Source organism: Centruroides vittatus, unplaced genomic scaffold (genome assembly GCF_030686945.1).
Source record: "Centruroides vittatus isolate TY-2023 unplaced genomic scaffold, ASM3068694v2 contig_371, whole genome shotgun sequence".
NCBI lineage: Eukaryota > Metazoa > Arthropoda > Arachnida > Scorpiones > Buthidae > Centruroides > Centruroides vittatus.
In genome coordinates, this window is record NW_027122194.1 from 2,200,361 (window position 1) to 2,220,507 (window position 20,147).

The 20,147-nt window shown below is 31.6% G+C and overlaps 2 protein-coding genes across 5 annotated transcripts in view; one reads left to right on the forward strand and one right to left on the reverse strand.

Annotated features, from left to right (window-relative positions):
- Positions 1 to 974: 974 nt before the first annotated feature.
- LOC136975463 (uncharacterized) lies at positions 975 to 1,955 on the reverse strand. The gene has a single exon (XM_067270524.1). It carries the CDS (start codon positions 1,953 to 1,955, stop codon positions 975 to 977), a length of 981 nt encoding a protein of 326 aa, XP_067126625.1.
- Positions 1,956 to 4,767: 2,812 nt separating this feature from the next.
- Positions 4,768 to 20,147, forward strand: part of fbl (pantothenate kinase 3 fbl) — a 31,417-nt gene continuing 16,037 nt past the window's right edge. For 2 of the 4 annotated variants that reach the window (XM_067270463.1, XM_067270465.1), the window contains exon 1: positions 4,784 to 4,980. The gene's annotated coding sequence lies outside the window, so the exon portion shown is untranslated. Of the gene's footprint in view, positions 4,981 to 20,147 lie in introns of all 4 variants that reach the window. The other 2 variants (XM_067270466.1, XM_067270464.1) reach the window with 2 other exon arrangements.

Sequence of the window (20,147 nt, forward strand, 5' to 3'; positions counted from 1 at the left end):
ATGACCAGGAATTCATACAAGCCACTATTCGTAATAAAGCTTGTCTTCGGTCTGTCTTGTTCCTTTAATGGCACTTGCCAGTAACCAGACGATAAGTCCAAGGTAGTTATAAAGTTCGCTTCCTTAAGCGAAGTCAGTAATTCTGAAATAATCGGTAAAGGATATTTATCAGTCACTGTTACCTGATTTAGCTTTCTATAGTCGATACATAATCTCCAATCGCCCGTTTTTTTCTTGACCATGACGACCGGGGATGCCCACGGAGAATTTGATGGTTGGATGATACCATCTCTTAACATTTCCGCTATCTGGCGGTTCATTTCCTTTAACTTTACGTCTTTAACTTTACTATTTATACGGACGTCCACATACTGGTGTCGCTTTGTCAGTGACGATTTCATGTTCTATCATATTAGTTAGTCCCGGCTTATCTGTAAACAGTTGCGAGTATTGCAATAATACATTTTTCAAAGTTACTAACCTTTCACCACTTAAAGTGGTTTGGAGTTCGTCCCACTTAGGTGAAATTCTCTCTTTGGGATGACTTACGTCCAAAGAAATTTGACAATTCTTAAAGTCCATTGTTATTCTATGATTCTTGGCGAAATCACGCCCTAGTAAGCATGGCATTATAAGTCCTTTTACTACTACGCACGCCTGTCGAAGGGTAACACTTCCAATCTGGATTTTTGCCAGGAATTTTCCAATGGAGGTTCCTTTTCCTCCTTCAATGGCTAACTTAAAATTCGGCCCTGCTTGTAACCGAATATTTCTATTCTGCAAAGAAATTCTCCTCCACACTAACTCATTGATTAAAGTAAAGTCAGAACCCGTATCAATCCGGGCTGAGGTTAGTACTCCATTAATAAAAATATTTACCTCAGGCAACTTGGAGGCTTCACTCACGATTAGTCCTACGGTGGAGGTATTTGGATCTATATCGGAGACAGGATCCTCCCCTCGCCGTCTCCGGTTTAGTTTAAAGGTTTTCTTTTTCCATTACCCTTCCTTTTCCAGGTTACTTTTCTTTCGGGACTATTTGGCGTCTTGACATTTGTGTGATCATTTTGTCCTTTCCCTTTTGGACAATTCCTCGAAAAATGTCCCACCTCACCACATGAATAACAGGTCATGGGTGACTTTGCCGGTGCAAAATTTTTCGGTTCTAGTTGCTTACTTACTTTTCGACAGTCCTTAATCTGCTTTGCACTGTCAGGAGAACCTTGGTCGTTTCGTCTAAATTCGTACTCTTTCGCAGTACGTACTAACTCGTTTAATGAATAAGAACGGCGATTTTCCAGATACTCACGTAACGGAAGAGGCATCTGGGCAACTACACATTGTATAATTTCCTCATCCCGAGCTAAAGGTCTCCACGTGCGGTATAGCTGAACTGTGGTCCATATAAACTGCTCGACTCCATTGGTTCCTGTGTATTGTCGGCTAAATAGTTCTTTAGCGACAGCTACTTCGTCAGCTAAAGGAGCGTAAAGATCCAGAAAAGATCGCTTAAACAACGGCCAACTGTTGCCGATTCGGTGGCGTCCTTCATTCTTCCACCACATTGCTGGGCTACCGCGAAGACAACTAGCGGCAGTATCAACCCATCTAGTGTTCGGTATTTGGTTTACCAGGAAATGCTGTTCGAGGTCCTGCAAGAAATCATTAGCAGTTAATGCTGACCTACCGTTAAATTGGATGGCTGGCGGCGGCGGTGCAGTCTGAAGCCAGACCATCGATGCATTAGATGTAGGCACTTCCTGTCTCGGAGTAGAAGTTTCGGGCCGTACAGCACTTGTAACGTTCGGTGTTGTTGGCTCTACAATTCCAGACGTGACACATGAAGTTAGATGAGTCACGGCGTTTGACAAGGATGACACTTGTTGCAACAGTACTGACAATTGTTGTTGCAACTGGTTATATTCGGCTCGGGTGACTGGTGCACTATCTTCCATTTTTTTTCTGAGATTACGAGGTGTTATTCCTCTAAGCTAAAGTCAATATCAACAAAGAAAGCAACAAAGTCTAATATTAACCTTTAGAGTCCCTGTTCGGGCGCCAGTTGTAAAGTACTATTTTAATTTACAACGATTATCGACTCTACCGTGTCGGAAACAACCGTTAACCTACCGGGTACTTTACTCGGATTCGCGTTAGCGTGCCAGGCCTGGACTTTAAGCGTGCACCGAATTAAATAAAGACAATATTTGTCAATAGAAAAAAATCAAAGATTTAATTAATCGTTTAGCAATAACTATGTACAATATTAAGTAAAAATCAAACAATAATTTATTCAAAGAAATTCAACAAAGTCAACCCGACAATTCTCAATTCAAATCTATGTCTAACTTAACTCTATCCCCTTGGGAATCCGACAAAACCAAAAAGTTTAACTTAAAACAATAATTCTTATAAACTAGAAATCCTAATCGTCACCTCAATATACTCGGAACCTATTTCCTTAAACTCTCAAGACTTTCTCAGACTGTCGATCCAAACTTCGAATCACTTCAAAATCACCTTGGAACTTATTCGAGATCCTATCGGACACCTCTCTATTACTGCTGCGAAGCTCACCAAGCTCGTTGCTATCAGAATTCACCTCACCGTCTTCACTTGAGATTCGGGATTTATAGTGTGAGGTGACGTCACAATTCTTAATGCGGTCACTCCCCTCATTTACATACTTAAATGCTAACAATAACGTTTTTCATCGTCTGGCAGCCCTTTTTCCGACAGTTTACTCACTAACCTTTTACATTATTAGTTTTTACAATTCTTTCCGGGACGTTTTTATTACTTAAGGTTTAGCGAGTTTATTTCGTGCTTGTGGGTTCTCCCCCCCCTCTTCTCGGTGCGGACCTATTTTCTGCCGCTCGGGGAGCGCAAATGTGCGTGAGTCATATGGCGCTTTTCTTTCGTCGGTGAGTTGGGTTTTATTTCTTCTCTTTTTAAATACTTAAGGTGAATGGTGAGGAAACCTTCGTCCTAACAAAACATAAGCCCCAAACAAAAATAGAATAATAGGCAAAATAAAAGTAAAATAAAAAATAACGCTCGGACTTTGGTTCCTTACAAGATCTCTACAGTTACAATGCTATTAATTACTTCTAAAAAATCCTGAAGAAGAGAGAAAAGCAATCGACATTAGACAGATTCATTAACCCCCACAAACGAAAAAAACATGACTAATAAAAATGCAAGACTGTGTATGTATGTGTGTATTTTTATTATACAGGGTGGGCCAGCGAAAACGAAACGGCAGAGTGTTCGTGTTCGTCCAAGCAAAGCGCTCGGACAGGTCGATTTTACTTTCGAGGGAACATCTTTTGCAATAAAGTTTTCGCGATTCTGAATATTAACTAAACAAACATTTTTTTCCGAAATAAATGCTTGTTTAGTTAATACAAAATAAATGAGTTTTTAAAATTTTTTGTTGTCTGTTGTGTTCAAAATCGCAAAAACTTTATTTCAAAAGATGTCCCCTCGAGAGTAAAATCGACCTGTCCGAGCGCTTTGCTTGGACGAACACGAACACTCTGCCGTTTCGTTTTCGCTGGCCCACCCTGTATATAAATAAACGTAGTAAGAAAGTGTATATTTTTTTATTTTTTGAAGTTTCCAGAACGAATTAATCAAATTCCGATAAAAACCTACGGTAATCGATAATCAGTTAACGAACAATTCGGATAGCGAACAAAGTCTTGGAACGGATTATGTTCGTTAACCGATCACCCACTGTATATCGATATGAATTGTTTCCGTTTTAAGATAGAAAACTTTTATTTAACAAGTATCCGCCCGACAGTCTCGCGAATACTATAAAAGAATTGTTTCTGTCAGAAAAATAAAAGGCTGGAATTACAAGGAAGAATTTCAAAGTTCGGAGAAATACTATCTGATCAGTATATACCGGATTGAGCGTCAATGTCGACGTCTCCCGCACTCCGAAAAGTTTCGAATTGTTGTCTGAAGACAAAGGAAGACAATCGGTATTCATTGGTTTACGTCGCTTCTTCTTGTGTTTGTTCTATGAGGTGTTCGTTGTCCGAACGTAAAAATCTTTTGCGAAAGTGTTCGTTATCCGATTTGTTCGTTAATCGATCACCCACTGTACTGTATAGAGTTTAATATTACAGTACTCAATTTTTAATATAATTAAGCACGCAAAATTAATTTATAATTTAAAATTGGAATGTAAATCTTGAATCATCTATTTGAACTGGCTGTTATTTTTATTTATTTACTTTTTCTGATAACTAATCTTAATTTTATAACGTTAATCCGACATCACTTGTTAAACTTTCTCGATTACCAATTAGATGTTGCCTTACATAAATAAACCAATTGATATATCTTCTGTTTGATACGGACTATGCCATTAACTTGCTTGTACAGGCCTCTTCCAACTTATTTGAATTGTAAAATCGAAGAGATGACGTCAAATTGATATCAAAACACGCTATATCGCAACTTAATATATTTCATGTTTTTATTTTTCGTAATAATTAATTAGGAAAGGTCTAGAGAACTAAAAAAAGTCGTTTTTTAAAATAATTCATTTTCGGTTTTACGTGCGACGACGTCATAAAACTTATTAATATTTTCGAATCCGTAGAATTATACAAGTGGCAATTCCATGTTAATAATATAATAAAATAAATTTTTAAACAGAATACTTAAATATTTTCATTTAAATATCACAAATAATAAATAAATAAAAAGACATTTTTAAATCGCTCGAAGCGACACGATATACTTTGGTTTTTATAGCGAACGACGAGAGTATTTGTGAATGGACAGCGTACCGAAATAGGTGTAATTTTTGCTTAATGTTATCTCTTAAAATGTTATCAAAGATTACTCGTCGGAAGATGACAACTTATTATCTCATTTTAATTCATTAAGGTGGACTGAAGTTAAATTATTTCGACTCTACAACGACAGGGTCATGTAAGCGATTCCAAGAGATCTTGACAGGTATAAACTCCAACAAAACTAAATTATTAACATAAGAAATCTTTATAAATAAATCTATTTATAAACATTAAGATGATAAATATTAATAATTTCTTAACTAATTAATTGTATTGTTGTTTTAATGATGTTAAAAATATGTATATTTTTATATGTAGAATTTCAGTAAATATGTTTTACTTTGAATGCATATGCTGTTTACATGCTGTACTATGTACAGTATTTATATTATTTAGTTGAAACATTAAGACTTATATATATTTACTTTCAAAACTAATTTCTGAATATGTAAATCTACTACCAATAAATTAGACAAAACAGTGGTTAAGGTACTGGCCTACTGCTCTAGGGATCCAAAACGAATAGAGTCTGATCAAAAAACCTGGGAATTTTTCGGCGATGGTCCTCCTGGGTAAGTCTGGACCCAACTGAATCTGCTACGGGCTTGATAAAAGGAATCTTACTGCTCGCATAGGAGAAAGAGTCAAAAAGTTTCATTTTGGATGTATTGAGTTAACTATGAGAATAAATTCCAAGTAGAAAAACCAACAAATGATCATGTGGAGTGTTAAATACTTCACGCCTTGTTATAATTGTTATTACTTTTAATATTTTTAAAGATTATTTTAAATTTTATTACAGTTTCTGTTACATAAAGCAACATTTAATGAGATTCTTTTATAACAGTAAAATTGCGGCTGTTGTATAGATTGCACCCTATGGAATTTCGGGATTTTGAGTATATATCTTAACTTGGAACCTAGATGAGTTCGACGATACCCTACCTTTGGACTGGAGACGAAAAATAAAGTTATCGTATTCGCAATTTGTTGCCTTTCACAATGCATTCTACCCCATTTTAGAGTTTTCCACTAGGTGGGGTTCCACTGTTTGTGCTCCCGATGGACTCCTCTCAGAGGGGAGCTGCCGGCAGGCCGCCCGATGTTTGATGTCACTAGTTATTGATTCACGGTAGTTCTTGAACAAAAGAAAAAAAAAAAGAAAACATATACTGAACTACAAGCAGCACCACCTAGTGGAAAACTCTAAAATGGCATAGAATGCATTGTGAAAGGCAAGAAATCATTAATATGATAACTTTTGTATTTTTCGTCTCCAGTCCAAAAGTAGGGTATCGTTGAACTCGTCTCAGTCCCGAGTTAAGACTCAGTCTTGAAATTTCATAGGGTGCAATCTATACAACTTCCAAAATTGCCATTAAATAAAAATTTATGAGTAGTTTAGCAACTAAAGTGAAAATAGCTGAATAGATACAGTAGATCAGATATGTAAAATTTATTTTGTATAAAGGAAAACAAGGATAGCCTCCTATTATATTTTTATGTGATACAGTTGCTCTAAATACTCAAAATTGTACTTTGTACTATAAAAACTCTTTTAGAATTTCAAAAAAGATCACTTTCATTTAAAACACTGAGGGAAAAAATCTGGTATTCAAGAAGAAATTAATCAACAAAAATAAATAAATTTTACCTACAACTCTTTGCTAAAGCTTTTTAGACTTTGTTGGAATATCTGGTGTGCTGAATATCTTTGTTGGAATTATCTAAGAAATTTGATTTGCTATGGAAGATGTACCAATACCTACTGTACACTGAGAAAAGATAGAAAAACAGAAATACTGTACATGTGAAAGATGTAATCAATACATAAGCCACACAGTTTGCTAAAAATGTTACTAAAATTTTTATAACATCATATTGTTGTTTTTGTCTATTTTTCAGTATTTTATATTCCAAATATATTAAAATATTTAAATATTTATTCCAGTTATTGTTTTTAATTAACTACACACACACACATAGCATACATTTTAAAACATGCATGTAAGTTTTAATATGATTAAAAATATGGGGTGTCAAACACTGTGTGACTGCAATCACAAATTTCAAATACAATTGGATGAAGATAATGAAATTGTCATTTTGAATAAATAGTTTCTTTGAATAAACTGCTGTATGTAGCTACTAAATTAGATACCACTCCAATATTCAGTTAAATCTTTTTTAATTTACTCATTTTTACTTTCCCGGCTGTTATATAACAGAAGGAAAGTGTGGCAATTGGTCAAAAAATGACCTGTCAAGATATTTACATTTTTGGACTTGGGACACTTTTAAACATGGAGAAATGCAAAAGAAATTGGGAGTAATTTCTGTATGGATGGGTGTTTGTGTGTGGGACATGATTTTGTTCACCCTGTTTGAAGCTTAATAACTCCCATGCTTTTTGTCGAAAATTTATGAAATTTTGCAGGGATGTTTGTTTATTATAGGGGTTATATGCTATTAAATTTTGGTGATTAAAGGATGAGGGGCAGGGAGATAATGGAGGTTGTGTGTATCTCCAGTAGGGTAAGACTTAATGACTGTTTTACTTGTTATTAGCATTTACAATTTTTTATAAAATTCATTCCTACCCTCAAAATTAAGCTTTTTGCCATTTTATAATAGTTATCCTATTTTATTAAAAAAAGTTTTAATATTTTTATCAGATGATGCTACCAAAATTTTAAATGTTGCTGGGAAAGTTGAGCAACTTGTTGCTGATTTATTTTCATATGTTCTTGAAATTATATCATTTAATCATTCAACAAATATGCTTGTGAAATCTTTGATAAATGAATTATTGCAACACTTTTAAGTCCAAACCATTTTAATTGGCTTACTGATAATGAAACAATTAAAAGTATATATCTAATGAAAAAGATAACTAATATCTTTATATAATAAAAAATGTTAGTTATTCTATCAAATTATATTATTAATCTTACATAATAGATAAAAGGGTTTTTATCTGTACAAATGCAAATCCATATAATTGTATATCTGCTTTCTCCAAGTCATTTTAACTGGTCAGTTGACCAATTAAATATTTCCTCTCACTAGTTAAAAATTGATACCATAATAATTGACTGTATTATAGTATTGGCACTATTTTCCCATTATTAACTTGTGTTCGTAAGGATATTTGCAGTTGTAACCAACTAACACTGTTGATTGACCATCTAAAATTATTTTCTGTTGAGAACATTGGTATATATTAATTGTGTATTTTAAAATATTCAGTTAAATATAATTTGATTTTTAATATGTATAAATATTATTTTATTATAAATAACTTTTTAACAAAAATTAATATAAGAACATTTCACTCTTTTATTTATGCAATGTAATTATATATTATAACTTGGTTATTATTTTGCTCAAACTATTTTCAACTATATTTTGTTTTCTTATTTTAATGTGATTATTTTGAAATTTATCTGTACATTAAAATGTATATCTAACATATTTAAAAAAATGTAAAAGAAAAATTCACAGAACTAAACATGTTAGAAGCTTTAAATATAATTGAAAAGTCAATGCAAAATTTATCTGCAGTATCCTTCTTCAACATTTTAATCAACTTGCTTCAAAATGTCCATTTTAGTGTTAATATCATGACACACATTTGTGTTTTGTTGCCATTTTTGCATCACAATGAGAATTTCACATTGTGATCAATCCTTACAGCTTGGTAAATGTAGCAGTGCAGCTTCTGTTGCAAAAGTGATGCAATTGCTACTGAAGGTCTTTTAACAATGCACATGGAGCAGCACTGCAGTTCTAAAATGGCAGATATTTATGCAGCTGTAGGTATGTTTTGTGACTTATTTAATTTGAAACATTTTAAAAGTAGTTTTTTTTGCAATGCAATCCCTTCTTTGGGAGATAAAATTAATGATTTAAATTCAGTGTGCACAGCTTCTTGCAACATGAAGTGGATGATAAACATTTTAACTATACAAGTTTTGTCAAATCTGATTCTATTCTACTAATGAGTATTTTTAAAAGAATTAGTACAAGCAGAATATTTATTTTTATTTATTTAAGCATTCTGGTACAAAGACCCTGATGCGGGGATAGAACAAAACAAAGTATACATAATCTTATAAAATAACAAAACATATTTCACAGATATATTCATCAATTGTAATAACATATTAATAATTTATAAATTTTGCAATTATCATTTTAAACTAAATCCAAATCAGAAAATAAAACTTAAAGAACTACTTGGGAGAACTATCTGAAAGAAATTAGCAACCAACTAGGCTAAAACTTAACTAGAAAAAGAAAAAACAACAATTCAAACCAATTGTCCAAAAGAAAATTGGATGGTCTCCCAAGCAGTCCAAGCAGCCACAGATTAAATAGTAGGCAGACCACGCCCAAGACGTAATTTACATAAATAAACACAAATTTCACCTTTAAGCCTAAAAAAACAATAAAAAAGAAATCCAAATCAAATATACAATAAACATTATGAAATAATTTAACTCTCTTTATGAAAATAAATACCTTAAAGAATAAATCAAAATCAGAAATAACTTTTTTAAACTGATTAAATGAAAAACTGGGAACCCCAAAAGTCTCCTCACGTAATTTTGACAAAAAAGAGCAAACAGCAATAATGTGAAACGCATCCAATGGTAAGTCCGCCACACCACATATGCAAATGTCCCTTCTGTAATTACATAAAAAACTTAATGAATTACATCTTATTTGCATTAATACGGCCATAACATTAGAAGAAAAATTACTATTATAAATAGAACAATCAAAAAAAGGTTTACTCAAACTCTTATACCACTCACAATAACAACTTAATAATATGCCATGATTCAACTTCAAAATATAGTTATCAAAATTATTTAACTTTAGTAAATAAACACTGTTAACATCTTGTAACAGATTATCAAAATCGATTCCGTTCCTTGAACAACTAGCCCACCAATACTTCAACAAAGGCAACTGAACATGTTTCACGACATAACGCAAACAAATCTTACTAAGGCGTTCTTCATTTAAACTCAACGTTCTAAAAATCCAATTAACAGATTTGTTCAAGATCAAAAAAGACAAAGGAATCAATGAACATTCCATAGACACTAGATAACTAGGAGTACACCTTGGAAGCCCGTACATTCTCTTAACAAAAGTAGTTAATACCGTATCCAAACTCTCCGCCTGAAACCCCCACACCTCCGAAGCATAAAGGAGAGATGAGCCCACCACGGCATTAAATAACCTTAACCGATCCTTCAAATTACACAACTTAGCAGACTGACACACATATGAATAACTTTGTCCATTTTTATCTCGGCATTAACTTTACAAGACCTCACATGAGTATTAAAATAACCATTACTTTTAAAAATTACACTTAAATACTTATATTGAGATACAACTGAAATTGGAACACCTCGAAACCACCATTTGTCAGCCTTAGAAGCCTTACCACCATTTCAAAAGACCACAATTTTTGATTTAGCAAGATTCAATTGTAAACTATTATCGCTTAAATAATTATCCAGAAGGTCAATTGGCCTCTGTAACGACCTCGGAGAATCCGCCACAATTACCACATCATTCGCATACGCTAATACTTTAACAGAGACACCACCGACAACTATACCATCTCCACCGGAATCATCAATACAATTTAATAAATCATTTAAAAATAAACTAAAAAGAATAGGGCTTAAAATACAACCCTGTTTAACACCCTTATCAGAAAAGAAAGGCTGAGAACAAGAATTCCTCCATTTAATCCTAACATTCGAACTACTATATAACTCTGCCAATAAAGATACAAACTTAAAACTTAAACCAAACTTTAATAATTTCCTCCATAATAAATTCCTGTCAACAGAATCAAATGCTGATGCTAAATCTATAAAAAAAAGCATAAATCTTACGCCGTTTCCTATTTAATGTCTTAGAGATAACAGTATACAGAATAAAAATATTATCAACAGTCGAGTAACCTGCACGAAAACCAGCCCGACTCTCTGACAGAATATCTCTCATACTCAACCAACTTATTAACCTGTAATACAAAACTCTACAAAAAATCTTAGAAACGCAGCACAACGAGATACCTCTAATTAGTAAGCACTGACCTTGAGCCACCCTTAGGCACCGGAACCAATAAAGAACTCTTCCATTCATCCAGAATAACACCAGTTCTCAAAACCTTATTAAAATTATCTAATAAACAGAGAAAAGCACTATCAATTTTCCAAAATTCAGTAGGAATACCATCTATTCCAGGAGCACCGACAGTCGACTTACTTAAAATGACTCTAAGTTCCTCCTCCGAAATATAAGAATCCAATATTTTGTTTGACCAAGTCACACAATTATTAAAAGCCACTAAATCAACATCATATAGACTTTCAGAGCCATAAAGGGAGAAAAAATAATTAAACCAATCAAATAAACTAATATTAACCTTAACATAATTTTCCCTTGCTTTACATAAATTCCAAAATAATTATTATTTTTATAAAAATTTTTAACATTTTGTAACCTTTTACAAAATTCTTTCTTCTTTGCTAAATATAATTTTTTTACCAAACTTCGGTATAACACAAAAACTCCTCTGAGCCAGCAAACCATTTTTTTTGAACTCTAACCAAGCTCTATTTCTGGCTCTAACCATTAATTGACAATTCAAGTCAAACCAATCATCAACCATAGTCTTTTTCCTTTGAGTCAATCCCTTCACTTTGGCAAAATCCAATATCACCTTACTGAGCTCCAACAAAGATAAATTGGAGGTCTGCTCCAAGTAACGCCACAAATCAGTGGACAACGACTCCAGCTGATCACTATCCCAGAAAATCCTCTGGTAACAAGTACTAGAACCGCCCAAAGAATCTATGGCACGATCTTCCAAATAAAGTACTATCATGCAGTGATCAGACCAAAAACAACTCTCTACTCTAAAACATTTAATACAATTCCACACAGAAGGAGTAACTATTCCCAAATCAATTACTGAGGACCCTCGGTTGGAAACAAAAGTAAACTCTCCCGCTTCATCACCAGAAGCACGACCATTTAAAATTATTAGATCATTATCTGCACAATACTCAAGAACTTTCCATCCTCTCACATTCATATTTACATCTTTGGAGGCTCTACTTCTCTTATTAACAGCAATACCACTACTATCACATATATTTGTCGAAATCTCATTATTGTTACCGGTCCGTGCATTAAAATCACCCAACCAAATCCAATTCGATTCGTCGACCTCAAACCTGGACAGTACATCAAAAATTTCTTGCCACCTTTGTTCCTGCATATAAACAAAACCAATATTAAACTCTCCTAATGGTAGCAGAATATTAATCAATACAATATAACTATCCCTATAAATAATATTCAATTTCAAAGAAGATTTAATGCAAAGCAACTAACCAGCCATAGGTCTACCCCTACTGTGAGCCCTCAAAGCATCACCAACAATACAATGATATTCTTTTAATTCCTCCCAATAGCATCTGCTCCCACCCTTAATAAACCAAGTTTCCGATAAAAAGACCACATCATACTTCAATAAATAACTCCAAAAAGACCGTGGTTTATTACCAATCCCAGCACAATTCCACACCATAATACAAAACACAGAAGACATTACTGGTTGCTATGAGATCGGCACCACCTTGGCTGATACTTCATCGACTTTATACCGAACTCCATCTACCAGTAACTTATCATAACTTAACCGAACACTTCTTGCTCCTTCTTCCTTTTTTTCTTCCCAAATACTCTTAGGTTGTATCTAATATCCCATAAACGTTTAGAAAAATCATCATATACAGAAACATTAAGATTCCGATTCTCAAATACAGTCTTTTTAAACCTCAATTTATCACTAAAAGACCCAAATTGGCAGATCACTGGTCTGGGTTTATCTCCAACTTTCTTTCCAACCTGATACGCGTTTACAATATGCAATGAGGATAAATTTAATGTATTAACCGCAAAAGAATTAACAGTGTCAAATATTTCCAAAGACGTCTCCTCTTTCCTCTCTTTCAATCCGTGGATAACAACATTGTTCATCCTTCTCTGATTATCCATAACATCCAGTTCTCTCTCAAAAAAAGAAATTTTTGTGAAAATTTTATCCATATCCAACGAATGCCCGACACCAGTTACCTCCCCTCCAATCTTTGACTCAACCTCCCCCAACCTCACTTGAAGTCAATCAACGCCTCATCTACATTCTGAAGCCACTCTGTCAGATGATTCAGTCTTCTGATAAATTCATCAACCTTACCATTCAGTGAAACATGCAATCGCAATAAAAGCCTAACTCCCTCTGCCATATCAAAATTTGAGTCCTGTAATAAGTTTGCAATATCCTCTTCACCAGAAGAAGTCTCACCCCTAAACCTAGCTGTTGATCTTTCAGGAACGGTTGGAGAAACGGTCTTCCTCTTCCAAGCCTGGGACATAATTATAAACTAGACTTACCTAGAAAAAGAAAAAAACAACAATTCAAACCAATTGTCCAAAAGAAAATCGGATAGTCTCCCCGAATTAGTACAAGTAGAATATTGACTCATGTTGATTGGAACTTTGCTGTGACATCTTGTAAAAATTCAACTTTTTCACCATTGTGGCAGCCATCTTCGTTGTAGAGAGAAAAGCAACTGAAACAAGTGTCTCAGATTTAATCTTGAACCAGTGGAGACTGCTGTGAGGAGTTTAGCAACTCTTGACAGCATTACTTAGCAATGCTTAGTTTGACAATTACATGTTAGTGTACTCTACTTGATAAGAATGACTAAATGAAGATACAATATAAATCAGTGTTGCTGACTAAGAAGCTGAAAATTACTATTAGTACTTTCAAAAACTGCATTTTGGACAAGAAAACCATTAGATTTCACACTTAAAACCACTAGAACAAACTTGTTTAAAAATTATAAATTCCATATTCTGTTTATAAATTTTTTATAGCTATGAGCTTTGTGATATTAAACAATATTTAAATCTCTCATGTACTTTGATGTTAACCAATTTGTGTTAATAAGTGATGAGAAATTTACCAGAGAAAAGTCTATTTACTTATGGTGTTGGCCACAGATAAAAATTTATTGTAACAATGACCTGCATGTAACTAAGTGTGTTCAACTATATTGTTTACTTATATAAATAGCATTGTTTGCTATTAACAAGATAGAACTTTTTCTATTCTTATTTTATTTGACCAGCCATACCCTGATAAATATGTCATATCATTTCATATAAATATAAACATTTCATTTTTCAAACATAAAATGTTGACAGGTTTCCAGTATTTTAAGATAAGTTGCTACCTTATGCTAGGTACCTATTAGCAGGGCATAGCAGGATCTATATCCCAACAGTAATGGAGGAAAATTTTAGGGCAACATTGGGAGAAATGGGGAGTTTAGTCCCATTACTTCCAATATATGTGGGGGATCCAAAGAGTCCCCACATAGGCAAATGTTTTGAATCATTGGCAGTTGTCGCCAGGGTAGCTTTATGGACCAAAGCCCAAATGCTGACCGTGGTCTGACTGAAACTTATGGGGATTACAAGAGAGTTTGTCTGTAAGGACAAAAGCATAAAGGATGTCGAAGATTTTGACATCCTTTATGCTTTTAAGTATATAATGCTGGACGCTTTGAGAAAGTCATGTTGATAAAATATTTTACACATTATATACTTTATTTTTTTCAGCTGTTATAAAAATATTACATAGGAAAAGTATGATGATTGGTCAAATTTTGACCCTTACTAGATTTTTGCATCATTTTGTTTTGACATTCCAGGAGCTCAGCAATGTAAAAAGAATCTCTTACAAAAATCTGTGTATGTTGGTGTTTTTTTAAAATTATATTTCAGGGTTTGATAAACTAAAAATTTTGAAACCTAGCAGGAGTATATGGAGTATATAAGATTCTATATATGGGGTATTGATACTATTAAATTTTGGTAATTAAAGGTCAAGTGGTTTGGGAAATAGGAGGGTCATGCCATGTCTGAAATGGGATCACACTTAATAAAAATTTGACTTTTTATTGACATTTATAATTTCTTTAAAAATTCACCTTGACCCCAGAATAAATCTCTTGCTTTTTTTATAATAATTAATAATACAAGATTTTTATTAAAAATAATTTTTATAACAGATGACACCACACAACTTTTTAAAGATTTCGTTTTTGAAAAATAGAGAAATTTATAATAATTGAACAAAGTTACTATTTTAAGCTTTTGTTGTTATTTAAATTTCATAATGTATAATTAAAAAGCATTCGACTTCCTTCCTGTCCTCCTAACCTTTTTATTAGTCAGTCAGGAAAGTCTGCAAGAGCCCTTACCAGCTTTCTTCTTATTGTAAGAATTTGGGGTAAAGGATTATAGATCACTTTCTGCTCAAAGAGCAGTAAGCATTACTTTTCCAAAGGTGAACTAATTTGGAATCAAAAATATTTATTAATAAAAAGAATTAAAATTTGTACATACATACATACATACATAAAGATGATAAAATTTTTAGTTAATTTATTAGATAAAATTGGCATTCAATTTTCTTACTTTGTTAGAACATATAAATAGTTTGGTGCTATTATCTTACATAGATTATTGGAACATTGTTGATTTTATTTAAATTGCTGCTTGTTGTAAAAAGAATACGAATGATTGATTATAATTTTCTGTGTTCATGAATAAATTTGTTTATATTCATGCTGCTATTATTGAATAAGAAAAATAATTAAACATGTGAAGCTGTTCAATTGCAATTGAATGCAGTTTTATTATTTACAATGTTTTTTTGCTTCTACATGTATGTAAATGATTTTATATTCAGACTAAAGAAAGAGGTAACTTGATGGGAACTAACTTTCCCTATAAAGCAATATCAATCCTTTCTCACAATGTTTGCAAACTTCTTAAATTCTTTTCCGAGATTCTCAAAGTAAAGAACTTTTTAGTTATAGGCTATCCTTGTCGACAAACTGAAAGAGATGATAGACAACTAAGATACAAACTGGCTGATGCTTTAGAAAATTTAGTGTAGTGAAAAATGAAATAGACTTGATTTAGATATTAAATTAATTTATGAAAGTATGATTATGCATAAAATGTATTCATTGAATAAACATTACATATAATATTCTATATGTATATATATTTGTTACTATAAATTCTTGAATATTATGATTGCAATAGTTTAAAAATTGGAGATCTTTCAATAGGAGAACTTATCTTGCAGAAAAGGGAGACTTTGACAAAGGTACAAACCTTTTCACTTTTCCTTAATTTACAAGAGAAGAATTAGATTCTTAGGAACTCATAGACAGTAAGACCAAATTTATATTTCTCAGCATCTACTATCTTAAGTAATTGAGGAGAGAAATTTTTTCTTCTTTCTTTTTGAAGATCAATATAGAATCCTATAAGTATAGTTATGATAGGATATTTCATTTCTCAGTAAATCAAAATGCAAAATATCATTCAGAAAGCCAAAATAATAATAATAATAAAAAAGAAAGAAAGAAAAATCCAAAGATGATGCTGTGTGAACTATTATAATTTTTATTTTGTACTTCAAAATAAACAGTACTGAATCTCAATAGAATCACATCAAGATTTGGCCAGAAATTTCTGATGGTTTCTCCATTTGGTCACTAATGACGTTGTATTGAAAATGGATAAAGATAAAATCTGAATACTTTCCAATTTGTAATTTCAAAGAATTTGTTCTTGTTTTCCTCTATACCTATTGCTTATATTAAACTTCTTTGTAATCTAGGTTAATTGTTGAGTCTGGTAAAATTATTGGGTAAACAAGAAAGGAAGAAATTATCACAAAGGCATTAATTATGTGTAGATTTTGCTATTTTTGTGAGTGCTTTCATCGCTCTAGCTTTGCTTTCGGCACCTATTCAACACAACTTGGTTCATGAGCATTGTCATCACATGCCCCTTAATTCAAATTCTTCACATTTTTATTTTAAATTTGGTTTGTTCTAAAGGACTAAATGCCATTAGTTTTTAATTTGAAATATTCTGTTTGAAAGGTTTATTTGAATTTATGTTCTGCCTGAGGATGACGAATTATAAAGTGTCAAAAGCACTTGCAAAAATAGTGAAATCTACACGTAATTAACACACAAAAATGCTGTAGGCCTACTTATTAAAAGTTTCATCTATGGGAAGTAAATTCTCTCCTTATATACATTATCAAGAGATAGCCCTAGTGCATTAATTAACAAGCTTTCTGAGATAATACTTAGCAGAAGATGCAAAGTTAACTTTCTAAAGTTTAAAATCAGAAGTTTTTCCTATCAGAACTGTAGAGGAATAATGTATTGCCATTTTAAAGGATTTTTTTATTTGATAAAAAACAAAGTACATCCTTGAATATAATTTAATAGAAACAGATCATGCAAGATTCAAGAGAGAATATCATCTAGGATTTAAAACTATTTCTAATTTTAGATTAATGATTTATAAAATTATTAGTAAACTATGTTTATATATATTGTTTAAGCTGTTTGTTTTTTGCTTTAAATGTACAGTACAAATCAGAATGTTGTTTTAAAAAAAAAAAATCAGAGTTAAAAACATAGTTTAATGACAAATAAATTGTTGTATTTAGGTATAATATCTAATGGAATAAATTTTTCTAAAAACATTAATTACAAACATTAATGTTTTGAAACTTTCTTATGTAAATTTAAAAAAATATATTGATGAAAAAGACAACAATTTTTTAAAAATTATTATTGATAGTAGAATTTATCTTACTTTTGGGAACTATCTTGGTAATGTTTGTAATTTTTTTTATTAGATTTTGCAAAAAATGGTATTTATTAATTATAGATAAATCTACCATGGATTAAAATGTATCAAAATTAAAATTTCTGAGATTTAAAAAAAATTACTAACAGACCAAAAATGTGATAATTTGAATAAAATTCTTTCTGATATATTTTTAAAATTTATTATTAATTAAAATAAGGAATCCTAGTGATACAGGATTTTCATTATTAGTCATATACAGTATATATTTAAGCAACCGTGCTATATAGTATGGTTGCTTAATTTATATACCTTTTTTTATTTTCTAGTTAATGCAGTTGCAGATGAATGATGTCATCTACAATTGCAGGAAATCTTACTGCAAACTCACCACATGTTTCACTTGAATTTATAAAAAGTTATAAGGTATTTAAATTTAATCTTACCTTTGAAGGTGTAGGAGAAATAACTGTGTATTTAGTTATCTTCACATCACATTTTATATACAGTATTTACTCGCATATAAGATGAGGTTTTTATCCATTTTTCACTGCTTCAAATTCCTAGGTCATCCTATATGTGCAAGTGAAGGATTGTTTTTGTTTTTGTATAATTTTTTAAACCGTGTATTCACATTTTTTACCGGTTTCTTGCCTTCTGGTGTTTAAAAACAAAAGTATTTTATCTGGGTCATTTGAATTGTTCTTGTGTATTGTCATGAGTAAAGATGAATAGCATTAGGAAAAGCAAAGCTTTTGAATTGAATTCCAAAATTACATGGGAGTCTGATATAAGTTTTAATTCATTTCCATGTGTGAAAACAGATGATTATTTGGAAATCAGAATTCGAAGAAACTCTTAAGTGTAATTGACGAAGAGTGAATATGACTGTTAAGAGTTGGCCAAAAAGGGTTCCTGATTGTCCAGCCTTACATGCACAAATTATATTGTTGATTTTACGAGATTTTTCAATAAAGTTTAAAATGTCAATAATTTTTGTGGGACAATGTGTACATTTATGTGCATTTGATATTTTATTTGTAATTAAATGAGATAAAATTAGAATTGTATTAATAAATCTAATTTTCTTTGTTTTGATCTTTAAAGTCATACCTCGTCCTATATGCAAGATTGTCTTATATTCGAGTAAATAGAATAATAATTATACATGGATGCCTATTTAAACAAGTTCTATTTAAGAAGTACTTTAAAATTCGGTATCAATCATAGTCCTGAAAGACACAATTCCAAACACTGTAATCCCAAGAGATTAAAATTTCGAAAATATAATCCTGAGAAAAATAATAAGTGTTTAAAAGTCATTTATTTACATTTTTAAATGAAATTTATTTGAGAAACAAACATGTGAGAGAACACTTCCTATCCCCTTTTATACAATAAAATATTTAATAACAGTAATAGTCAATATGTATGCACTGTGCATAATACACATTGAGTATTATTACATTAATACTGTATATAGAATTGCAAATTATGAAAATTTTAAATAATGGGAAAGAAGAAAAAAAATATCAACATACAAAAAAAGCATATTACTTGGAAAGATTATGGGCAATTGTATGGAGGTAGTCCGTAAGAGCTGGCCAACTTTCATGATCATTAATTATATTTTGAAGTCTTGTTTTGTGATGGGTATCTGTTTTTCCTTTTAGGGCATGGTTTTTATAAGAATATGGTCCTATTCATTTTCTATGTGATGTTGCACTTTTTGAAATTCTTCAATGATTCAATATATGCCAAAGTGAGCAATTCCTACTGAATTTTCTTATCTTCTGTATCATACTTCCATGTTGTTTTGGGTATACAGAAATCCATTCTGTATGCACTCATATACTGACCACAAATTTTTCATTAGGAATTGAGATTTTAGGCATTTTGGGATTTTAGCCTTTTGGGATTTCAACATTCAGGATTGTCTTTTGGGATTATGACCCAAACCCTTTAAGATAATATCTTTGTTTAACCTAAAATCAAAATAAGTAAGATGTGTTTATCATTATTATAACACTTAGCTGTCTGTCTGTGTCTCAAAATTTAAAGTAATGAATTACTCTTCTTATTGATTTTTGTGAATTATGTGACTGCCAACCAATGTACTGTACCTACATAATGTAATAATCAACTTATATATACAATATGCATTTTCTTACTGTTTTTATTTATACTTAACATATGGCATCTAACAAATAAAATCGAAATACTTTTCATTGATTTTAATTTCAAGTTTTCAGAAAATATAATCATAAAATGGCATTTAAAATTAATGGACATTTTAAAAGAATGCAAACAATGTGAAAGAAAGACAGAGATAGGCACAAATATATGAAAGGCTGGATACTATGACGATTGGTATATAAAATAATAATTTATTATTATAATACTATTGTCTATTTCTTTCTACTTGATTATTCCCAACTTGTTCTTTATTATTTTATCCTTTATTTATTTCATTATCATTTATTTATTTTATATTTTTAATAGTCAGAAAATTCAAGTTTTCATTTC

Coding starts and splice junctions, on each gene's coding strand:
- LOC136975463 (XM_067270524.1), bottom strand. CDS start 1,955: ATGGAAGATAGTGCACCAGTCACCCGAGCCGAATATAACCAGTTGCAA.